General features: G+C 45.5%; 1 protein-coding gene across 3 annotated transcripts in view; it reads left to right on the forward strand.

Annotated features, from left to right (window-relative positions):
* dph6 (diphthamine biosynthesis 6) overlaps nt 1-25,525 on the forward strand; it is a 90,245-nt gene that overhangs the window by 17,355 nt on the left and 47,365 nt on the right. For 2 of the 3 annotated variants that reach the window (XM_036954735.1, XM_036954737.1), the window contains exons 4-12: nt 5,310-5,383; nt 6,379-6,497; nt 17,111-17,172; nt 17,431-17,525; nt 17,617-17,710; nt 19,801-19,942; nt 20,302-20,424; nt 21,836-21,965; nt 22,288-22,474. In XM_036954735.1, the coding sequence (XP_036810630.1) occupies nt 5,310-5,383; nt 6,379-6,497; nt 17,111-17,172; nt 17,431-17,525; nt 17,617-17,710; nt 19,801-19,942; nt 20,302-20,424; nt 21,836-21,965; nt 22,288-22,474 (1,026 nt within the window). The remainder of the gene's footprint in view (nt 1-5,309; nt 5,384-6,378; nt 6,498-17,110; nt 17,173-17,430; nt 17,526-17,616; nt 17,711-19,800; nt 19,943-20,301; nt 20,425-21,835; nt 21,966-22,287; nt 22,475-25,525) is intronic. The other variant, XM_036954736.1, reaches the window with a different exon arrangement.

The raw sequence follows: 25,525 nt of genomic DNA on the forward strand, positions 1-25,525 counted from the left end.
CATATAGTTCATGATCCATCTCACTCTTTTTTTCAGGTATTATCCAAGTATAAAATATTTAGTTAAATATGTCAAGCAGCATGAAATCAGAGTTTGTGTTTTTATAGTGTCATGAATACATGGAACACTTCTGCAATATCCGTCTCTGTAGATGAATGTATTCACACCCGCCTCACAATTATTCCCTCTGCCTGCTTTGCTTTCCCACAGCGGATGAGAAAGAATGTCTAGAATTTGCTCAATCCAAGTCGTTGAGTTTGTCCAGCGCAACGCTAGCCCCCTCTTATTCCTGGCAGTCTCGAAGATAGCTATAATGGTGGCAAAAGCAAAACGTCATTCAAAAAGAACTCTCTCCAGAGCTTTAAGGAAAGTTATTTTTTGCATACGGTCTAGAGTCAGAGCCGGAGAGTCTACATTTAAAAAAGAGGGTGTGAGAGTTTGCTCTTCTCAATGTCCAGAATGGATTGCTAAAGTAGCTATTATTGCCTTTTTGTGATAATTATATCTGTGACGAAGCTACGAGCCATGTAGTTAAAAGAAAGCCCACTTCATTGTTACTTGATGATTCAGGCCTCAGAGGGCCCACTTTTAATGTTATGTCTGCCTCTGGCTCCCTGAAGGACAGAGGGGAAAGGAGAGGCATTATACTGTGTTGTTTAATCAGGCCCTGCCAAGTTTACAGCTCAATGACCCAATCACATTGTCAACAGTTAGACACCCCTAAGAGACTGGCCTGTTCTCTACACACTTTTTCTCTTCCTCCCTCTTTCTCTCTCTCTCTTTCTCTCGTTCCATCTTTCTCTTTCTCTCTCTTGATCTTTCTCTCTCTCTCTCCCAAGCTTCGTTTGTCTCTTCAGGAACTGACATGTTTTTGAGGAAAAGGTTATCATGTCATTAGAAAACAGCCCTGCGGCCTACGTAGAGTAATAGGACAGTGCCTCCAGCCTCTTGGCTCTGTGCAGTGCTGCAATGTTATCAGTCTGGAGTAATTATTGTCACAGAACTCTGAATTTCCCGAGATTGAGTTGTATTCTACATTACATTTTACACTGACTATAGTGACTTGCTGTACTGTATGTGTTTGGGCCCATTTCACAGTGCAATGACACTCAGTAGGCAGTAAAGAGTCCATCACACACATACCCTAGCCTATCCCTGTACTACCCTATTCTATCCCTGTACTACCATAGCCTATCCCTGTACTACCCTAGCTTATCCCTGTACTACCCTATCCCTGTACTAACCTAGCCTATCCCTGTACTACCCTAGCGTATCCCTGTACTACCCTAGCCTATCCCTGTACTACCCTAGCGTATCCCTGTACTAACCTAGCCTATCCCTGTACTACCCTAGCGTATCCCTGTACTACCCTAGCTTATCCCTGTACTACCCCAGCCTATCCCTGTACTACCCTATCCCTGTACTACCCTATCCCTGTACTACCCTAGCATATCCCTGTACTACCCTAGCTTATCCCTGTACTACCCTAGCTTATCCCTGTACTACCCTAGCTTATCCCTGTACTACCCTAGCTTATCCCTGTACTACCCTAGCCTATCCCTGTACTACCCTAGCCTATCCCTGTACTACCTTAGCCTATCCCTGTACTACCCTAGCTTATCCCTGTACTACCCTAGCCTATCCCTGTACTACCCTATCCCTGTACTACCCTACCCTATCCCTATACTACCCTATCCCTGTACTACCCTAGCTTATCCCTGTACTACCCTAGCCTATCCCTGTACTACCCTAGCTTATCCCTGTACTACCCTAGCTTATCCCTGTACTACCCTATCCCTGTACTACCCTACCCTATCCCTATACTACCCTATCCCTGTACTACCCTAGCTTATCCCTGTACTACCCTAGCCTATCCCTGTACTACCCTACCCTATCCCTGTACTACCCTATCCCTGTACTACCCTAGCCTGTCCCTGTTTGCCTGTGTGTGTTTGTGTGCACCTCTCCCTCCTTGTCCCCTCGTTCTGCCCAGGGACTGCTGTGTGTGTGTGTGTGTGTGTGTATCTCTGTCCCAACACACACAGACAGTATATTATTTATCTGATTAGCTGACACATCTGTGTGGAGCTCTGTGCAGTGCGGCAGCTGAGCAGAGCAGCGTCAGGCCCAAGGCAGGGCATGGATTTCATTTTAAAAAGTATCAAAGGTTTACACGCCGCTCGCTTTAATCAGCATGTTTATCAGGCAGAGAGAAATTGCAGGAAGGACCACAGGGAGAAGGGGGGTTATCTTAAGGACCAGTAGCCTGGGAAATTGATAATGGCTACAAGGTAATTTACTGGCAACTTGTGCATCCCTCCACCGCGCCGCTGCCGAGGCCGGCCCCTCATTCTAATTACAGGCCATGTAATGCACTAATGAAGCTGCGGGGTGTGTGTGTGTGAGTCTGTGTGTGTGCTCTGTGCCAGTCTGGAGTGATTTCATGAGCTTGAGATTGAATACATCTCTGGGCTGTGGGTGGGTGGGTGGTTGGGTGGGTGGGGAGGCCAGTGCTTGAGATTGAATACGTCACTGGGCTGTGGGTGGGTGGGCGGGTGGGGAGGCCAGTGCTTGAGATTGAATACGTTGCTGGGCTGTGTGTGGGTGGGTGGGTGGTGGGGAGGCCAGTGCTTGAGATTGAATACATCACTGGGCTGTGTGTGGGTGGGTGGGTGGTGGGGAGGCCAGTGCTTGAGATTGAATACGTCGCTGGGCTGTGTGTGGGTGGGTGGGTGGTGGGGAGGCCAGTGCTTGAGATTGAATACGTCACTGGGCTGTGTGTGGGTGGGTGGGTGGTGGGGAGGCCAGTGCTTGAGATTGAATACGTCACTGGGCTGTGTGTGGGTGGGTGGGTGGTGGGGAGGCCAGTGCTTGAGATTGAATACGTCACTGGGCTGTGTGTGGGTGGGTGGGTGGTGGGGAGGCCAGTGCTTGAGATTGAATACGTCACTGGGCTGTGTGTGGGTGGGTGGGTGGTGGGGAGGCCAGTGCTTGAGATTGAATACGTCACTGGGCTGTGTGTGGGTGGGTGGGTGGTGGGGAGGCCAGTGCTTGAGATTGAATACGTCACTGGGCTGTGTGTGGGTGGGTGGGTGGTGGGAGGCCAGTGCTTGAGATTGAATACGTCACTGGGCTGTGTGTGGGTGGGTGGGTGGATGGGGAGGCCAGTGCTTGAGATTGAATACGTCACTGGGCTGTGTGTGGGTGGGTGGGTGGATGGGGAGGCCAGTGCTTGAGATTGAATACGTCACTAGGCTGTGTGTGGGTGGGTGGGTGGATGGGGAGGCCAGTGCTTGAGATTGAATACGTCACTGGGCTGAGTGTGGGTGGGTGGGTGGGTGGGTGGTGGGAGGCCAGTGCTTGAGATTGAATACGTCACTGGGCTGTGTGTGGGTGGGTGGGTGGGTGGTGGGAGGCCTGTGCTTGAGATTGAATACGTCACTGGGCTGTGTGGGTGGGTGGATGGGGAGGCCAGTGCTTGAGATTGAATACGTCACTGGGCTGTGTGTGGGTGGGTGGGTGGATGGGGAGGCCAGTGCTTGAGATTGAATACGTCACTGGGCTGTGTGTGGGTGGGTGGGTGGGTGGTGGGAGGCCAGTGCTTGAGATTGAATACGTCACTGGGCTGTGTGTGGGTGGGTGGGTGGGTGGTGGGAGGCCTGTGCTTGAGATTGAATACGTCACTGGGCTGTGTGGGTGGGTGGATGGGGAGGCCAGTGCTTGAGATTGAATACGTCACTGGGCTGTGTGTGGGTGGGTGGGTGGGTGGTGGGAGGCCAGTGCTTGAGATTGAATACGTCACTGGGCTGTGTGGGTGGGTGGGGAGGCCAAGTACAGCCTCCCTCCATGGTCTGTGTGTGTGGCTATCTCCCAAGATGAATGTGATGTGAAAAAGTATCTGATTAATATTTGGCAGTGTGACAGACACATTAGTCCAATATGATGTATGTATTTCATATATTAAGTCAACGAGGTGATGCTGTGTTTTGGAGCTTGGTGTTGGTAGATGTGCAGTCTGTGGTGGGATATTAGGAGGCAGCTCTGTTTGCAGTGACAGTCATTGAGGGTTGTCTGGAGGACAGCATGTCTGGAGGACAACATGTCTGGAGGACACTCCCTAACTACTAACTTTTGTTTTCCAGACTGGTCTCCCTGACTCACTCAGTAGCACAGTGAGTCCTTTTGCAAACTGACTAGCTTAATACTTAACTGGGTCAGTTCTGTCTGATGTGATGGGGTCTCACTGAAGAGTGTGTGTGAGTGCGTTCTCAGTTCTGTCTGATGTGATGGGGTCTCACTGAAGAGTGTGTGTGAGTGCGTTCTCAGTTCTGTCTGATGTGATGGTCTCACTGAAGAGTGTGTGTGAGTGCGTACTCAGTTCTGTCTGATGTGATGGGGTCTCACTGAAGAGTGTGTGTGAGTGCGTGCTCAGTTCTGTCTGATGTGATGGGGTCTCACTGAAGAGTGTGTGTGAGTGCGTTCTCAGTTCTGTCTGATGTGATGGGGTCTCACTGAAGAGTGTGTGTGAGTGCGTACTCAGTTCTGTCTGATGTGATGGGGTCTCACTGAAGAGTGTGTGTGAGTGCGTGCTCAGTTCTGTCTGATGTGATGGGGTCTCACTGAAGAGTGTGTGTGAGTGCGTGCTCAGTTCTGTCTGATGTGATGGGGTCTCACTGAAGTGTGTGTGTGAGTGCGTGCTCAGTTCTTCCCTATGTAACGGTCTCTGACCTTGCAGTGTGGTTGGACAGTTCCATGTCCAGTTCACACAAAGTTACTGATAAGAAGCAGACTGGCTCTGCTGCTCCAGTGTTAGTGTTGTTCTTCTGATGCTCCGGCACCAGCCAGGCCCAGACAGCCAGGCCCAGACAGGACGAGGAGTTCACCCCCCCTCACTAGGGGATGTGTGCAGGGCCAGGAAAGCCTTGATATGACCATCATGTAAACATCCCCACCTATCTGATGTAGGGAAAGAACACTGTTTTCTCAGTGTGTGTGTGTGTGTGTGTGTGTGTGTGTGTGTGTGTGTGTGTGTGTGTGTGTGTGTGTGTGTGTGTGTGTGTGTGTGTGCGTGTGTGCGTAGACATCGTTCTCTCATAGTGTCCTCTCTTTTTGTTCTTCAAGTGACATTTAGATGGTTATGTGACCTTTTGGCTCAATTAGATCATCACCAGACATCATCATGACTCTGTGACTTGTTGAAATAAACACTCATATGACGGAACAGGAAACCGTTGTGATGTGAGAGTTTAAAGTATATAACGTTTCCTAAAGGAAGATTTTCCTCCTCCTTCCCTCTCTTCTCTTCACAGGAAAAGGAAGATGTCGAGGCGGTGTCTGTAGGGGCCATTCTTTCAGACTACCAAAGAGTACGAGTGGAAAATGTGTAAGTAGAACAAGTGTGTACACACACACACAAACAAACACACACACACACACACACACACACACACAACTACATGCCTGAGAGACACTGTATTCCAAACAAAGATGATGTACATATGTTTACTCCATGATGTTCAGTCTAGCTGTATTTTTATGGTACAGTTGTATTACTAGAATGGCTTACTTACGTAATGGGAAACAATGTATTGTTATACACGACATCAGAAAGGACTATACAGTAGGACATTGGATACAGGGGAAAGGGTTTCTATGATAGTACCTTTGGGAGAGGCCTAGAATGGGCCTCTCTCTCGCTCTCCCTCTCTCTGTCACTGTGGTAAGGTACATTCCAGCACAAGCCTCTCTCATCTTGTGTTCCCAACACAACCACAGAGCTCTCAGCTTATGAACAAATCCTGCTGTCAGTCATGTATTGTTTCAGCCACTCACACACACTCGTTCCCTCACATACACACTCACACACCGCAGGCGTTCTCTGAGACAAAGACATGTACGCCCAAGAGTTTCGGCTCCAGTTACCGGCACACAGCCTATGTGAGTGTGTTGTGTATGCAAGTGTATGTGTGTGTGCGTGAGTGTGACACAGACAGTTATAGTGTAAAGGAGGTGCCATTTTAAGATAATTACCCCTCTTTAATTCCACCCTTTTCTGCTGAATCTGTTGAACAAAGCCACTAGCACCAGAGACGCTCCGAGTGTGTTCCATCTGAGCCTTGGTGTGGCAGCCTGCCCGCAAAACTAGTGAAAGTGCCTGACGCACTTTGAAGGTGTTGTGATCCTGGTCATTTTTCATTCTGACCCACACCCTCCCTCCCTCCCTCCCTCCCTCCCTCCCTCCCTCCCTCCCTCCCTCCCTCCCTCCCTCCCTCCCTCCCTCCCTCCCTCCCTCCCTCCCTCCCTCCCTCCCTCCCTCCCTCCCTCACTCCCTCACTCCCTCCCTCCCTCCCTCCCTCCCTCCCTCACCTGTTCTCCCAGGTGTGTGCGACTGGGTCTGCAGCCCCTGGCCTACCTGTGGCGCCGTGACCAGGCAACCCTGCTCTCCGAGATGATATCATGTGACCTCCACGCCCTCCTCATCAAAGTGGCCGCCTTCGGTGTGTCTCTCTCCTTTTCTCGTTCTCTCTCTTTCTCTCTCTTTGATCAGGGCAGCGGGTGAGCAGTCCAACACCGCCCTTCTCTCATTGCCGGCTTAGTGCTCGCTCTTTTCTCAGTCCAAAAGGTACAGGTTAAGTAGGAGAGTTTGTTAGAGGGGAGTGAGGAGAGTTTGAGATTGAGAGCGGGGAGGGAACGGGAGGTGGAGGGTTTGTGTTACCAAAGAGAGAAAGAGAGAGTAATGTGCAATGTTCCGAATCATCAATCTGTGGTTTTTAGCAGCAATGTTGAGACTTGTGCCAGGGGGCAAGTGCAGCAGAGTGGAAAAGATTATGAATAGAAAGATAAGAATCAGAAGGGAGGAGGAGTGACGGGGGGGGGGGGGGGGATCTTGGCAGTTGAGCAACTGTACAGGTGATTGCACAGCGCATTAATGAAACCTGTCAATAACACCGCGCAGGCGTCCCTATTGTGGTGGGAGGCCAGTGTTGCTTACCTCACAACTTTTGCTTACCTCAAAACTTATGGGCCGTGAAGAGTAGATTAGAATCTAGTATATATCTCATTTAAGCTCCGGCACAATTGGAAAAGGTTAAAGTATCGTCACCTAGGTTTGTCTTCTTGGCCAGTGTTGAGCCTGGGGGACAGAAGGATTGGCTTGCAGAATAAGAGGAGAGAAAGGTGTTTTTTTCTTTCTCTTCAGTGTGCTACCTGTATCTACTTGACAGTTGAGTTGGATCCCTTTGATAGTGAAAGTGATAAATTATAATTATGTGGCAAATGGTTATTTTTGACTTTGAAACTACTCTGGGTGATAGATCATTATGGAGACACTGTTTACATGCTCTTAAGTGCTTGTTGTCGCCTTCAGGAGCAATCAGTTGAAAGGGGTGCCAGCTAGACTGATGACCTAGTGAACTGAACGTTGTGACTTGTTCAGGTTTCTAGATGTCTCTCAACACCATTGAAATGGTCACTGTTGGAATGTAGTTCCTCATTTACCTGCATTATTAGTCTTCGTATCTATGACTATTTCTCTTTTTTTTTTTAAGTTTGAAGTGTTATTAGTCTTTTCCCTTGTTCAAACTTGAATCTTACACGTTTTAAAGAGAGAGATAATTGCAAGAATCCAATTCGGAGCCTGTTATAATTTTACTGGCAAGATCATTGTGTTCTAGCATCTCTGTAAAGTAAACGCGTTATCATTATGTTCTCCAAGTGAAGTCCCTTTCTCTAGCTTTATCTAACACATGCTTTTGACTTGTGTATTCCACTTGGGTTACTTCTTCTCCCTTTGATGTCAATGATCACACTGTCCTTTCTTCCACCCTGTTTGAACGCAATGAACCTGGAGAATGTTAGAGGGGATAGTAATTATGCTAATGCAGGGCTTTTTAAAACAACGTCATCTTCGTTTGGTCGCCGAGACAAAGCCTCTTTGTGTCTGGCCCAGGAATGCTGCTCTGCTGCATGCTGCTGCTCTCTGCTATCGCCCCAGCATCGCTAGTCCCTTCAAATTACCGCCCAAAGTCATTCACAGCCAGAGAAAACACCTCACCTTAAAAGCTTAAGTCCCCCAGTGACCAGGCCACCGTACTGCCAAGCTTTCAACCCCTTCTGTTAACACATAGGCTACTCCTCTAAAAGAAAATTCCACACATTCATTGTGTGAGTGTGTGTTTGTTTGTGTGTATTTAGTGTTTTGGTTACAGGTAGAAGGGGAAGATGTTATCGTGGTCCCTGACTCCTCACCTGTCCCGAGGCAGGGGTAATTAGAAATGAGAGAATTTAATGGGGCCGTGAGCGCCTCAGGCCCTTTTAAGGCACCACTCAAATAATTGCAGCTTTGGTTCGAAGCAGGTCTGAGCAGCGAGGTGTGCTGTTTGGGGGGTGGTATTGGGTGACAGATGGGTGTACCTGAGGGGATGAGGTAGGGGGCGAGGGGGATTTGCCTTCGCAGACCTCAGGAAGAGATAATAACAGCTTTCTCAGGGTTAAAGGTCAAAGCCACATCTGAAATGACAGAGAATGCTGCGATGTTAGAGATGCTTTTGGTTCATCTGGCACTGTCTGCAAGATAGGTTTTTCTTTGGGGGGGATGAAGGGATAGATACTGGGTGGTAGTTTCAGTGTAATATTCCTTCATTGCCTACTTAGAGAGACAGGTGAAAAATGTATGGTAAACCGCATTTCCTACTGCTTTTGCTTTTTTGGGGGAAGGGTAGAGATTTTGAAGGTGACAAATCCCTATTGTCAAAAGACAGCTGTCCAAAAACTGGATGATCCTGTAAATGAATTCTCAGGAAGCGCTTATTTTCATACTGACGTTACTCTAATCCACAGTTGGAGAGAAAAGAGAGTAAGAACAGACAGAAAAAGATTATTGTCAGATTTCTGTCTCCTGATATCCTATGTAGTGAAGGCTATTGCATGTCTTAAGATATTGAGCACAGCAGAATATTATAAAGCCAAATAAAAAGATTCTGTAAATGTGTATTGGATGATCATTAAATTTTACCTGAGTTGGGTCCTCTATGTTTTCACATACAGCACAACCGCTCTCTTCTTTGCAAGTGATAATTGGCAATTCCAAATGCCACTATTAAATATTAATGTAATTAACTGATTGATTAGTGTTGGTGTGTGTGGGTGCACATGCAGGTTCAGCATTCTCTGCAGCAGCTAATTGCTCTGCAGCTTTAGCGATAATTGGCATTTTTGAAATCAGCGTTTCTCCGTCGGAAACCTTTTATCACATTGTGAGCTGAGCTCTACCCTTCGCGCTCGGCCTTCCTTTGTGTTATGAGAAAATTAAACATGGACCGATTTGCATTCACTGAAGACCATACTGTAGCTCCAGTTTAAAACCATAGACTCATTTAGTTATTTCAGAAGACCTAATGGTTGGTTGACAATTGTCTATTTGAAATGCGATGTTGTCTTGTCTACTGTCAAAAACACCAAACTTCTTTGAAGGCAGAGGAATAGATATGTTTTCTTCTGAAAGTCAAGTCAGCTTACATTGTCCTTTCAATGGCCGGGGCCAAATTAGCCTTGAAATGCAAGCAGTGCTATAATTTGCTGTTGACATTTGATGTACCACTGACAGTAAAGCATTGTGATGAAAACAATTAAAGCAACTTTAACACAGTGACAGTAAACCCTAAACCGCCAGCCTCAGGTTGCACAGTTTAACCTTGACTCGGGTCACAGACCCCCACCCACCCCTCCTTTCCTCCATCACGTTGGGATGGAAAGTTGCTAACAACAGAAAGACAAAAGAATGTGGAGGATTAGTCATTTAGGCTTGACATGCCAAGTAACAAGACTCCTTTTTTTACCTGTCTATTGGCTCATGTGACCTGACCTTGTGGGGCCAGTTCAGTCATATAAATCTCTCAACAATGTTATGAGTTTAGTGTAAGGTTCAATGATCAACTGTTTTGGCCCAGCTTGCCACAATGAACTGAAACAGCAGTATTTGATGTAAAATCAAATCAAACTTTATTTGTCACATGCGCCGAATACAACAGGTTTAGACCTTACCGTGAAATGCTTACTTACAAGCCCTTAACCAACAGAGCAGTTCAAGAAGAGTTAAGAAAATATTTACCAAATAAACTAAATAAAAAAATTATAAAAAGTAACACAACATAACAATAATGAGGCTATATACAGGGGGTACCAGTACAGAGTCAGTGTGTGGGGGTAAAGGTTAGTTGAGGTCATTTGTACATGTAGGTAGGGGTGAAGTGACTATGCATAGATAATAAACAGCTTGTAGCAGCAGTGTACAAAACAAAAGGGGGGAGTCAATGTAAATAGTCAATTTTGCTGCTAGAATGGATACGGGCCGACTCTTTTCTCTGTATATATCAATGATGTTGCTCTTGCTGCGGGCGATTCCCTGATCCACCTCTTCGCAGACGACACCATTCTGTATACTTCCGGCCCGTCCTTGGACACTGTGCTATCTAACCTCCAAACAAGCTTCAATGCCATACAACACTCCTTCCGTGGCCTCCAACTGCTCTTAAATGCTAGTAAAACCAAATGCATGCTTTTCAACCGTTCGCTGCCTGCACCCGCACGCCCGACTAGCATCACCACCTTGGATGGTTCCGACCTAGAATATGTGGACATCTATAAGTACCTAGGTCTCTGGCTAGACTGTAAACTCTCCTTCCAGACTCATATCAAACATCTCCAATCTAAAATCAAATCTAGAGTCTGCTTTCTATTCCGCAACAAAGCCTCCTTCACTCACGCCGCCAAACTTACCCTAGTAAAACTGACTATCCTACCGATCCTCAACTTCGGCGATGTCATCTACAAAATAGCTTCCAACACTCTACTCAGCAAACTGGATACAGTTTATCACAGTGCCATCCGTTTTGTTACTAAAGCACCTTATACCACCCACCACTGCGACCTGTATGCTCTAGTCGGCTGGCCCTCGCTACATATTCGTCGCCAGACCCACTGGCTCCAGGTCATCTACAAGTCCATGCTAGGTAAAGCTCCGCCTTATCTCAGTTCACTGGTCACGATGGCAACACCCACCCGTAGCACGCGCTCCAGCAGGTGTATCTCACTGATCATCCCTAAAGCCAACACCTCATTTGGCCGCCTTTCGTTCCAGTTCTCTGCTGCCTGTGACTGGAACGAATTTCAAAAATCGCTGAAGTTGGAGACTTTTATCTCCCTCACCAACTTCAAACATCTGCTATCTGAGCAGCTAACCGATCGCTGCAGCTGTACATAGTCTATCGGTAAATAGCCCACCCAATTTTACCTACCTCATCCCCATACTGTTTTTATTTATTTACATTTCTGCACACCAATATCTCTACCTGTACATGACCATCTGATCATTTATCACTCCAGTGTTAATCTGAAAAATTGTAATTATTCGCCTACCTCCTCATGCCTTTTGCACACAATGTATATAGACTCCCTTTTTTCTACTGTGTTATTGACTTGTTAATTGTTTACTCCATGTGTAACTCTGTGTTGTCTGTTCACACTGCTATGCTTTATCTTGGCCAGGTCGCAGTTGCAAATGAGAACTTGTTCTCAACTAGCCTACCTGGTTAAATAAAGGTGAAATAAAAATGTAAAAAACATCAAGAGTCAATGGCACCTATTGGAGTCAAACAATGCAAAAGGAAAGATGGAATTCCATTCTGTATCATTGATACCTCCTCTTTATTGTTAGTTAGTGTCTTTTCCTAAAAGTCAGGGACAACATCTGTGTAAACCTTGCAATATACATTGGATAAGGTTTTAATTGCCCACAATATCTTTTCATTTAAATTTGTTGGATATAACAGATTCCGTCTTTGAGGTGGGTGCTACTCTATTCACCCTGCCTATTATTCCTCTCAGAGACATTGAATTTCAGATAAGAGCTTGGACGCATTTCACATATAACCTCAATCTTATCATCTTTTGTTTGTGGCAGCATCCCTCCCTCTCTCCTCCCTTCCTTTCTCTTTCTCTCTCCCCCTGTAAGATGAGGTGATACTGAACAGCTATTGTTTTCGCTAAGGTCTTTGAGAGCGTTGTTCAAAGGCTTGACGCAGCTCACCTTCTAGCGGGAGATGCTTATTTCATGCATTTAAAAGCTAAAATGTTTCACATCCTGAATCCAATTTTCTCTCCCTTTTCTCTCTGAAGGCAGGGATTAAAGCCAAGCTGTCAGTCGGCAGACATGCCAGATCCTAAGACGGCTGCGATATTCGGCTCTGGCATTGGCCGTATCTAGAATCTCTCTCCCAGGTTTTAATTTGGCATTAGGTGCAATGTAGCACTGCCAAGGACAGTGAGCAGGAGAACACAACTAGTTTAAATTAAGAAGGTAACTCATGCTGGAGGTTTACATTAATCATTTGATGAAGGGTGCTTAGGCTTTTGCCAGTGGGTAAAAAGTATACACAAGGTTTTGCTGTTGAAATAATTGGCTCTGACTATATACAGCGGGGCAAAAAAGTATTTAGTCAGCCACCAATTGTGCAAGTTCTCCCACTTAAAAAGATGAGAGGCCTGTAATTTTCATCATAGGTACACTTCAACTATGACAGACAAAATGAGGAAAAAAAATCCAGAAAATCACATTGTAGGATTTTTAATTCATTCATTTGCAAATTATGGTGGAAAATAAGTATTTGGTCACCTACAAACAAGCAAGATTTCTAGCTCTCACAGACCTCGCAGAGGCTCCTCTGTCCTCCACTCGTTACCTGTATTAATGGCACCTGTTTGAACTTGTTATCAGTATAAAAGACACCTGTCCACAACTTCAAACAGTCACACTCCAAACTCCACTATGGCCAAGACCAAAGAGCTGTCAATGGACACCAGAAACAAAATTGTAGACCTGCACCAGACTGGGAAGACTGAATCTGCAATAGGTAAACAGCTTGGTTTGAAGAAATCAACTGTGGGTGTAATTATTAGGAAATGGAAGACATACAAGACCACTGATAATCTCCCTCGATCTGGGGCTCCACGCAAGATCTCACCCCGTGGAGTCAAAATGATCACAAGAACTGTGAGCAAAAATCCCAGAACCACACGGGGGGACCTAGTGAATGACCTGCAGAGAGCTGGGACCAAAGTAACAAAGCCTACCATCAGTAACACACTACGCCGCCAGGGACTCAAATCCTGCAGTGCCAGACGTGTCCCCCTGCTTAAGCCAGTACATGTCCAGGCCCGTCTGAAGTTTGCTAGAGAGCATTTGGATGATCCAGAAGAAGATTGGGAGAATGTCATATGGTCAGATGAAACCAAAATATAACTTTTTGGTAAAAACTCAACTCGTCGTGTTTGGAGGACAAAGAATGCTGAGTTGCATCCAATGAACAGCATGCCTACTGTGAAGCATGGGGGTGGAAACATCATGCTTTGGGGCTGTTTTTCTGCAAAGGGACCAGGACGACTGAGCCGTGTAAAGGAAAGAATGAATGGGGCCATGTATCGTGAGATTTTGAGTGAAAACCTCCTTCCATCAGCAAGGGCATTGAAGACGAAACGTGGCTGGGTCTTTCAGCATGACAATGATCCCAAACACACCGCCCGGGCAACGAAGGAGTGGCTTCGTAAGAAGCATTTCAAGGTCCTGGAGTGGCCTAGCCAGTCTCCAGATCTCAACCCCATAGAAAATCTTTGCAGGGAGTTGAAAGTCCATGTTGCCCAGCAACAGCCCCAAAACATCCCTGCTCTAGAGGAGATCTGCATGGAGGAATGGGCCAAAATACCAGCAACAGTGTGTGAAAAACTTGTGAAGACTTCCAGAAAACGTTTGACCTCTGTCATTGCCAACAAAGGGTATATAACAAAGTATTGAGATAAACTTCTGTTATTGACCAAATACTTATTTTCCACCATCATTTGCAAATAAATTCATTAAAAATCCTACAATGTGATTTTCTGGATTTTTTTTCTCATTTTGTCTGTCATAGTTGAAGTGTACCTATGATGAAAATTACAGGCCTCTCTCATCTTTTTAAGTGGGAGAACTTGCACAATTGGTGGCTGACTAAATACTTTTTTGCCCCACTGTAGGTCTAAGAGAGACCCACAAGCAGAGTTCAGTAAAGAGTGAGAACCCCCTTTCTGTTAACACTGCCTTTTTTTTCAAACATTTTGTTTCAAAGATCAGTTTATTATGCATCATTTCAAAAGTTTTTGTTGTAGTAGTCTAATAAGCAGGTAGTAATGGATATGATAGTGTCCTTTCCATACTATTTTTTGTGTACAGCATAACCATCAATACATTTACAGAACACACATTTTTATACAGCATTTGCAAATTTTTACATGTCACTATGATAGTCTTGAGTATATTACTGACGTCATTGTTCAAATACGGCAAAACCGCTCTTTTTCCACACTAATTTCAAGCTTTGGCAGAGTGATTTTGTGAACACTGTACCCCTTAAAACGCGTTTCCTCATTACTCCACTCTCTGCTTTGAAAAGTTCACTGAATTTAATTGCGGTTTTATAGGATAATACGGGATAAAAAGCCTTTTAAGGGCCAGCTATTCCTTTTGTCTCCCAGGAAAGCTTCCCTCTCTTAAAGTGTGGCCAACCTGTCTCTGGCGGCAGACAAATGGCAGCTTCTAGTGGGCTTATTTGGGTTTAATGTGGCATAATGAGGTTATGTAATTGGGTTTAGGTCAGGTTGTAAAACAGGTTGAGAGGAGATGGGGATGTGAAGACCATGTAAATGAGTGCAGTGTAAAGATTGCTGGATGAAGCTAACAGTAACAATGTGGTGGGCTGGGCTCACAGTACGTAGCCACTGAGTGACACTCACAAAACGTGTCCAGTATTCAGTTAGGCCTATCTTATGGTTCAGCAAGTCGAAGATAAACAGATCTTCTACAGATTCTGTTGCCATTATTCATTCACTGGGGGAATTTCATAAAGATGAAACTACTTTTATGTCATTGGAAGATTGGCATCACAAGTCTGAATAGTTATATCCTGTATGGTATATTATCACGCATTCCTGTCACGCACATCCCTAAGCGCTTGCCACCTCCCTCCCTGTAAATATCAAATCATGTATCATATATTATTTAAGGCTAGGCAAAGTTAATGAACACATTAAAAAAGCGACATCCTCTCAGCAATTTGAAGCCAATCATTAAAATTTGTTAAAAGGCATGACTAATTAAAAAGGATATTTAAATGGGATTGAATTTTAATGCTTTTTCTCTTATTACCTTTGTGCGGGGTTAAGATGAGAGGGTGACGAGATTAGATATTCTCATACTAATTAAGGCCACAGCTCCCCTGGGTGGAGAACAAGGGCCTGGCTCATTCTCTCCTTCCATCCCTCCCCCCTGCTCTTCCCTCGCTCCTTCACATCGCCAGACCATTGGAGGCTTGGGAGGCCTAGTTGAGGCTTAACTTGAAACCCACTTGGGGATGCTGCATTGCCCCTCCCCAGAGCTACCGTGGAATCGAACCTTGACCTTTTTGAGGTTGTCCGGACAGAAAGAGAATATAGTTTCTCATGTTATGATTAAGTTTTGCCTTCTAATTGCATAGAAACTTGTAAATGAGCAGGATTAAATACATTTGAATAGGATAATGAATGTTTTGAGGTTTTGATAACCAAATATATCGGAACAGAATACTATGGTGTTTGTTGTGTTGGCACTTATGTCAAAATAGCATATCAGTTTGTTATACTGTAGGTAATTACTTGTTTGTTAATGTGTCAGACTGTGTATGAAAAGCCACACTGAGAAGACATTGGATATGGGTGAAACTAAGTGAGCCACCAAAAAGCCTCTCAGTCACATGAAGCTGAACATAGCCTTGCTAGTCTTGTCTATGGTAGTCTCCATGGCTATAGAATCAGATAGGCTAGCTAGATTGGATTGGCTGAGGCTCTAGCATGAACAGGAAACCACATTAGGATCATTTATATGAAGCCTCCTTGGTCACGGTGTTCACCTGGTTTCACCTTTTCTCCCGTCTGATGTTCAGCTGTTTGTCTCTGTTGTGTCTGCTGAGTTACATGCTGTCTCATTGGCTGTTTGTCTTTGTTGTGTCTGCTGAGTTACATGCTGTCTCATTGGCTGTATGTTTTTGTTGTGTCTGTTGAGTTACACGCTGTCTCATTGGCTGTTTGAGGTTAAGAGCAAGTAGGGTCACCTGGGGTGATACCATAAGTAGCTTGTTTGTTTACTTGAGGATCAGAGTTGTTTGTTCTCAGGAGATATCGTGTGGCCTCATCAGCCTCCTCATCAAAGACCTAAAGGTCGGAAAGGAGGCTTCATCAGGAACAGATATCAGAAAAAGTTTGACAGGTGGACGCAGGATTTTGTGTCACGCAGAGAGTAAAACCATAGACACTTAGAGTGGAACACAGACTGTTAGTGCCCTTAATGCACAAGTACTGCAACTTAATTGACATGCTAAGCCATTAATACGGCCATGGTGGCTATTACTGGCTAATGTTGGGACCTCTAAGAATTGAGTGACTGCCTGGCTTATACATTCAAAGGTGGGGCCTTTTTCTTCTCTAAGCTTTGATCTGAAGTAAAATGAGGACGAAGAGACTGAAGTAAGAGGTAATGGGGTTCTTGGAATGTGGCACTGGTGGGTACTGGCTGGGTGAACAGACACAGCACTATTCCTCCTGTTTTTCTCTCTGCTGCCCCACACAAAGCTGAGGGCCTGTGAGTCAGTTCCATGCACCGTGTAAGAGGAAGGAGAGTGGGAAGGCAAATAAACAGGATCTCTCTCTCCCTTTCTCTCCCTCTCTCAGAGTTTAGGTTATCAAAGGGAACCAGATGAGGGGTGCTTCTCTCTTTTCGCCCCGCTGAGACTGAAAACTGTTACCCTTACCCGGAGAGATCTGTGTACACTACTTGCAAAGTCAAATAAATAGATCCAGTGTGGAGGTTTACGTGTGTGTCTGTGTGACTGCCCGTAAAGCATCAGCGCCTGTCATCTTCAATCACTGTTCTCTGTCCCTGATCAGGCCTCCCTCTCTCTCTTCTCTGTGTGTGTCTGTGTGTGTCTGTGTGTGTGTGTGTGTGTGTGTGTGTGTGTGTGTGTGTGTGTGTGGCGCACGCTCGCGTGTGCAGGGCTGGATCCTGAGAAACACTTGGGGAAACCTCTGGCTGACATGGAGCCCTATCTAACTCAGGTCAGAGCATTACCTCACCAAGCTGGATCTGGCTTTGTTATATACTTATGTCACCTTGAATGAACTCACTAAAGAGTGGTCTGCTTTCAAACTGTTACTGCTTTCTTAGCAGCATTGAGTTTAATCTAAAGACTCAATATATGACCAACAGTGATGTTTTGGCTAGTGTTTCAAACATTTAGATTTAGAGTAAAGTGATGGCTTTTAGGCTGGATCTTAAAATGAAATGATTATGAACATGTTGTTTTTGTTGGACAGCTTTCTGAGAAGTATGGAGTCCATGTCTGTGGAGAAGGGGGCGAGTACGAGACATTTACTCTCGATTGTCCTCTGTTCAAGAAGAGACTTGTTATGTAAGTCCAGCATTGCAAGTTGTATCTTTCTTGAAATGAATGTACAGACAAGAAAGTATATACTAATAATAGTTTTTTCATCTTTCTGCAGTGATGCTATGGAGACAGTGATCCACTCTGCAGATGCCTTTGCTCCGGTTGGCTACCTGCACTTCAGCATGATGCACACAGAGGACAAGGTGAATGTAAGTCTTCCTTCTTGCAGAGTTAGGCTATTTTTGTGTCGGCGTTTAGTTGTTTCAGTTGAAGTTGTAAATGCAATTCAATGTTTTACTTTATAATATTAAGGATATTAACATAAATACATTTGTCTTGCCCACCATTGATACAGAAGTCACTCATAAACAAAATAAATAGAATCGAACAGTCCCTAATAGTTGCTTTTTTGATACGTGATAAGGATGGGAAGCACTGTGGGGCAGGGGAGAGATCAGCCTCTAGAGGGTCTCCCTCCCATCTCTCCACCGCTCTCTCCTCTGGCCCCACATGGCCTACTTTGACATCTGCAATATTCACTCCTGCCTGAAACTAGGCCTGGCTTAATAAACATGTCTGCTCAAATGAAGGCATTTAGGATTCCGGTAGCTGGTTAAGCAAACACGGTGGGGGGATAGAGGGATGGGGGGATGGAGCGGAGTAAGGAATGGTAGAGGTGAGTTAAGGTGGGGGGATAAAGTCATAGGGATAATGCCCTGGCTTTTTGCACATTGACTGTATGTACCCATGCAACACATTGGATTGACTCATGTCACTTTTCACCTTGCAACGTTGTTCTCGTTGGTTTCCTTCTGGCTGCATCTGGTCTGGTAGGGTAGAAGAGGACTAAGAAGTGTATGTATCCTTAGATTTGGTCAACCTAGGTCTACACAGTTAACTATGATGTCAGATAAGGTTGTGTGTAACACAACAGCCCCTCCGTTGAACAGTATTACAGTGGTCTGGTCTGGTCGCCACTAATTATCTTAGCGGATTGGAGCCTACAACCAGTGACTAAGAGAAAGGCGGGAAACTAAATAAAAGCAACAAGCTTAGTAAACAACAGCATCTTCATCAGTTACTCTATGCATTGTATTTGTAATAAAGAAAACCATTAAAGAATGGTGAGCGAAAGAACCAACTTGGAACAAAGAGGATGAGAGTTTTATCTCGTAGAGGAGAGGAGCTGTACGAGCTGCATTAATCTGTGTGTATGTTTGTGTGTGAGGGGGAACACCGGGGGTTCACAGGGGATCACAGGGGTCACAGGGGTCACACGGGTGGGAGCGGCCCCTAGCAGGCCAGTGCTCCAGGGTATGGTTTTTGTGTGTGTTTGTGTGTGTTATTATGGACAGAAATCATACCCTTCAACCCCGGTGACCCTCCAGCTTCCATCCTTCATACCTACAGCTATGTATTTTCTACCCCCCACACACACACACACACACAACCCCCCCGGGTCGCTGTTTGAGGGAAGAGCAGGGAGATTCCCTGGGCCTGGGACTCAGGGGAGAGGAGAACCTGCCCTCATGCTGCAGTCCAAAGCTCTTTCCATCAGGGTGACAGATCAGCCCTGACACCAGCACTAGAGGACTAGAGGAGACGGCACTGGGGCGGGCGGTGGGCAACACAGGGGGTGGGGACATCACGGCCCTCCATCATTTGCCCCTCAGTTTTCCCTCCCTGTGTAGGCAGCAACCGAGAGGGGCTGCAGTATAATTAATTTGATTATCATATGGCCAAATGCAGCTGACAGCAGGAAGGTGGGGGTGAAGGGGGAGGGGGGATTAGTTGCTAAGAACATTTGAAATATGTATTTAAATGTTTTACGCCCTGGTGGAATTTGGCAGGTAATATGTACGCCGTTGAGAATGCTAATGTTTTTATTTTTTATTTAAGAAGAGGGTATGGAGGCAAAGTTGTAAATAAACAAATGAATAAAACACCAGTGTGGTGAAACCCAAAGCATGTCAAAGCAAAGCTAGGAGTCAAGAAGAGTGACAGCCGGCATGATTGAATTTACAGTATCAGAAAATCCATCCGCCTGCCGCCCCTCCCTGCTTGGTGTAATTCATGAATATGTTAGCATGTTGTTTCATATTCATTCACCTTGAAGTTATTTGTGGCTAGGCCCTCGTCAGAAACATAGTGACATACATAGCCTATCCTGTGTAGTGACGGCTTATTGAAAAAACAAATTGTGCTCTGTTTGGTTGTTTGCGCTGGTTGTGTGTAGTTATGTGATTTTGGGGCTGTGTCTGTTTGGCTTGATGTATCCCCTGCTGGTGTTTTACTGCAGGGCCCGATGGCGAGTGCTTTGCCCCTCGGTAGTTGTCCTTGCCAGAGTGTCATTGAAAAGATGACTGAGGAGGCTGATCAAGCTGAAGACATCCAGGAAGAATTTACATCAAATGGTGACCTTAGTTGTCATCGGGGCCGTGGTGAGGCGTGTGTGTGTGTGTGTGTGTGTGTGTGTGTGTGTGTGTGTGTGTGTGTGTGTGTGTGTGTGTGTGTGTGTGTGTGTGTGTGTGTGTGTGTGTGTGTGTGTGTGTGTGTGTGTACGTGTGCGTGCGTGCTCTGTGTCATGTGACCAGTGTTATTATGCTAGCTCTTTTGAGTGATCACTTGACAAGAGCTGTCGTTCTAAGAGCATACATTTATGACGGTTTAGGAATGACATGTTTTATTACGGTCCATACTGTCCATAATTCTGAATGAAGTATTACTTAGCTGTCGTACACATATGATTTTGCTGTTAAAAATACTCTTCATATCTTCCAAAACATATCTCTCCCTCCAGACTTCCCGTCCTGCTCACCTAAAAGCTCCAGGGGCTACCAGTGGATCTCAGGCATCACCGGGCTTCACAGCCCAGACCCAGGGATCCAGAGTCAGACCAATACAGCATTCACTCTGCTACAAGGTGCAATTCAGTACATCAAAACAGGGGGGAAGTATACTGACTGCAAACTAGTTTGTAACTCTGATGCTGCAAACTAGTGCATCACAGGTTCAAAAAACAGACTTGTAAAACGTTCCCAAGCCTACTTGAAAATTCTTTAGGTTCTCAGGAACTCTAGTGATAAGTCACACACTCAGACTAATGCCCTAACCCTAAATAATCTATGTTCGCTTCAATCAAATAAACATTTATAACTATTGAAGGAAGAGAAGGTTCCGGACTGCTTTTACTAGAGGTGATATCAGGAATATAGAATGCATTAAGTGGTTGGTGCTTGGGATATTGGAGTGGTTGGTGCTTGGGATATTGGAGTGGTTGGTGCTTGGGATATTGGAGTGGTTGGTGCTTGGGCTTTGGAGTGGTTGGTGCTGGGGATATTGGAGTGGTTGGTGCTTGGGATATTGGAGTGGTTGGTGCTTGGGATATTGGAGTGGTTGGTGCTTGGGCTTTGGGGTGGTTGGTGCTTGGGATATTGGGGTGGTTGGTGCTTGGGATATTGGAGTGGTGGACAGTGCTCTGTAACCCCTTTGCGAGGTTTAACCCTCAAACCAGACAATTGAGAAAACAAAGGGGGAAAACTCCTTTGTTCCCAGGACACCTTTCTTTCTCCTTGTTGTGTTAGCAAAATGCACTTGAAGAGGTGCGGCAGGCTGGGCCTGAGCAAAAAGCAGGGGAGCGATCAGCTCTGTATTCACAAATGCTCTTTTTAAGTTTGGGAGGCAAAGCGTTAAAGAGGCCCACGTGTCAGCTGCTTTGTCCATCACAGGGACGGAATGGACAGACGCTTTAAATGAACCCAGAGCGGAGCACACCCCGCTCCTCTTCAAACAGACACTCATTCTCACACACTTACACAGGCACGCTGTGTGGGTTAGCTCTTTTTCGCCCTGCAGAACTTTTTCTAAAAGTGCACACTTTAATAGTGCATCTGAATTGGGGGGGAGAAAAAGGGTAGAAAGATGAAAAGCATATTTAATCGTGGTATGCGGCTGAACAGCCTTCAGAGCGCAGAGACAATATTAAAGGAGTTAATATTTAATGGAGAACCTCTTTGTATGAGGGCGAAGTGTGTGAAGTACTCTGAGATGCCAGTGTCGGCAAAGGAAAACAAACTTGATGCCAAATCATATTATAAGGGGGAGAAAGGCCTTGCTTCAAGCCCCCTGCCATCCCTGTGCTCTTTAAGGGAGATGTGTACAATGCATGGGATGAAAAAAAAATATGACTCTCAGAACTATGTCAAGGTAAACATAGCTCAATGTGCATTCCCAAGTATCACCACAATCATTTAGCAACCTAAACAGGTTGTGTTCTCCCTACAATGACAAATATTTGTGTGCGTATCTGTAATCGGTGTCTTTGTCCTGTGTAGCTGAGCTGGAGAGGAGAGGCTGGCAGCTGAAGCATATTGTTCTGGTTCACCTGTATGTGAGGAACATGGAGGACTTCATTTCACTCAACAAAGTCTACACCACCCACTTTGGCGTAAACCCCCCTGCCAGGTACCATAATGGACCAGTAGGCTGCCTCTATATTGTCTAGAGCGGTTTCCCCTCCCTGTCTCCTACCTCGTATTAATGTTATTTACACACACCTTTCCTGCGTTCTTAGATCAGAGCAGATGAAGGACAGGGGATAAGGAGAAGAGCATACAGACTATTTAGCACCCTTAGACTGACCCCTCACCCAAAAAGCAGAGACAATCACATATCCTCACTAAATCCTTCACTGTCAGTAAACAGTTGATGAGTGTACAGGTCATATCATCAGGCTCTGTTCATTCATGTCCTCCCCTCATCTTTATCCCTCCCTCCACCTCTCAAGGGTGTGTGTCCAGGCACCTCTACCTGCCGGTCAGCTCCTCCAGATGGACTGTCTGCTCCACGACTGGCCCCCGGAGCCACAGGAGGCCCAGCAGGAGGCTACCTTTCACCACAGAGAGGCTCTTCATGTCCAGAGCCTGTCCCACTGGGCTCCCGCCAACATCGGGCCCTACAGCCAGGCCCTCAGGGTAAGAGACCCCTACGGGAGGGGAGATGGAGGGGAGGGTGGTGGGATGGATGGCTGGGTTGGGTCTTTTAGATTCCAAGGAACTTAGTAGAAACATGGAGAGGGGGTGTGGTGGTTGGGTTGGGGATATATGTGTGCCTCTTTAGATTTATACTGGGGACTAACAAGCATCAAGAGGTTAGGAGGGAGACTGATGGCTAAGTGGCTAGATGGGGAAAGACAGTCTTGTGTTTCTAGGGGCTTACAAGGAGCAGAGTGGTGCATAGAGAACTCTCAGTGAAAGACAAATCGATAAGAATGGTTGATCATTCCAGGGATCATTATAACTAGCTACAACTTTGTTGTTTGAGTCTGACGAGGAACTAGAAACAAATACATAGCCTTTGAAATCCGACTAGGATACAAAGCTGTGATTTCACTGAAGTTTATAGTCTGAGAGTGTGTATTTGTCTGCACTTTTGTAAAGTTTGGAGAATGTAGCCTTGTGTATGTGGGTGTGTGTATACGCGTGTCTATCTACATCCGCATTCGTGTGTGAAGTTTGTAGGATGGAAGGTTTTTTCTTATTGTTTAAACACACCGACTCAGCTCAACAGGAGAGAACACAGGAAGTGAGTGTATCCGTGGTTGCGTGGGCGGCTGGTGCTGTCTGTTTACCCACTCTGTACTGGGGATTACACTTGTCAAGTTACTGTCAACAAGGAAAGTGTCCATCTCATCCACAACGACCTTGATCTCCCATCCAAAACCTCCGATGAGTAAGAACACGTGTGTATGGATGGATGGTTGAGGTAGAACTGTTGAGTGTTGGGGATAACTTACAGAGTAATGATATCATGCTGTGCACACTGTTGTTGATCTCATAGAAGGATAAGAAGGTTCAGACATTTTAGGGGATCAATAAAGTTATAGCTGTTATTATTGACATGAATAATTCAAGCCTCAGATTGTTAAATGAGCCTTGGATAAGCATGTAGTGCAGGATGTGTATTCTTTTATCCTACTCTAATACTACGCTCAGAGCCTACGCTTGTACCGTAGACCCTTAGTGACATACAAACTAACAGTTATGTAATTTCACCTTTAAACAACAGAAGCATTTGTCTCTCTTAATGTGATTATTCCTGATCATTCAAAATCCAAAGCAATTTCCCCAGAAAACAATGAAATCGGATTTGTTTGCACTGAACTCTGTAGAATGATCCCAAAGACATTAGCTTGTCTCTCAGCCTGCTGACTCTACCTCCATGCTATACTGGTTCAAATAGAACACAAATATATGAACAACATTTTAATTTTTTTTTTATTTAACGTTTATTTAACTCGGTAAGTCCGTTAAGAACAAATTCTTATTTACAATGACGGCCTACCCCGGCCGAACCCGGACGATGCTGGGCCAATTGTGCGCCGCCCTATGGGACTCCCAATCACGGCCGGATGTGATGCAACATCACTGTGTTTTAGGGGGAGGATTTTACATATTGGTACAATTAGGCCCTCGCTATGAGCATGCAGATGTGTTGCCCCACAACTCACGCCTTAATGAGAATCTGCTGTTGCCGTGGTGGCGAATGTTGCCGTGACAATATAGCCTAGCATTGGGGTCGCGTCAACAATATATAGTGCATTCGGAAAGTATTCAGACTTAGTACACATTTTGTTACGTTATAGCTTTATTCTGAAATTGATTAAATTGTTGTGTTCCCCTCATCAATCTACACACAATACCCCATAATGACAAAGCAAAACAGTTTAAAAAAAAATTAAATAAAAAATGAAAACTTCAATATCACATTTACATAAGTATTCAGACCCTTTACTCAATAATTTGTTGAAACACCTTTGGCAGCGATTACAGCCTCAAGTCTTCTTGGGAATGATGCTACAAGCTTGGCACACCTGAATTTGGGGAGTTTCTGCCATTCTTCTCTGCAGATACTTTCAAACTCTGTCAGGTTGGATGGGGACCGTCACTGCATATCTATTTTCAGGTCTCTCCAGAGATGTTCGATCAGATTCAAGTCTGGGCTCTGGCTGGGCCACTCAAGGAAATTGAGACTTGTCCCGAAGCCACTCCTGCGTTGTCTTGGCTGTGTGCTCAGGGTTGTCCTGTTAGAAGGTGAACCTTTTCCCCGGTCTGAGGTCCTGAGTGCTCTGGAGCAGGTTTTCATCAAGGATCTCTCTGTACTTTGTTCCGTTCATTTTTCCCTCGATCCTGACTAGTCTCCCAGTCCCTCCCGCTGAAAAACATCCCCACAGCATGATGCTGCCACCACCATGTTTCACTGTAGGGATGGTGCCAGGTTTCCTCCAGATGTGACGCTTGACATTCAGGCCAATGAGTTAAATATTGGTTTCATGAGACCAGAGTTTCTCTTGTTTCTCTTTCTCTTGTTTCTCATGGTCTGAGAGTCTTTAGGTGCCTTTTGGCAAACTCCAAGCAGGCTGCCATGTGCCTTATACTGAGGAGTGGCTTCCGTGCTGCAGAGATGGTTGTCCTTCTGGAAGGTTCTCCCATCTCCGCATAGGAACTCTGGAGCTCTGTCAACATGACCATCAGATTCTTGGTCACCTCCCATACCAAGGCCCTTCTCCCCCGATTGCTCAGTTTGGCCGGGCGGCCAGCTATAGGAAGAGTCTTGGTGGTTCCAACTTCTTCCATTTAAGAATGATGTAGGCACTGTGTTCTTGGGGACCTTCAATGCTGCAGAAATGTTTTGGTACCCTTACCCAGATCTGTGCCTCGACACAGTTCTGTCTCGGAGCTCTACGGACAATTCCTTCAATCTCATGGCTTGGTTTTTGCTCTGACATGCACTGTAAACTGTGGGACCTTATATAGACAAGTGTGTGCCTTTCCAAATCATGTCCAATCAATTGAATTTACCACAGGTGGACTCCAATTAAGTTGTAGAAACATCTCAAGGATGACCAACTGAAACAGGATGCACCTGAGCTCAATTCCGAGTCTCATAGCAAAGGGTATGAATTCTTATGTAAATTAGGTATTTCCGTTTTTTATTTTTAATACATTTGCAAATATGTCTAAAAA

This window comes from Oncorhynchus mykiss, chromosome 19 (genome assembly GCF_013265735.2).
Source record: "Oncorhynchus mykiss isolate Arlee chromosome 19, USDA_OmykA_1.1, whole genome shotgun sequence".
Lineage (NCBI taxonomy): Eukaryota > Metazoa > Chordata > Actinopteri > Salmoniformes > Salmonidae > Oncorhynchus > Oncorhynchus mykiss.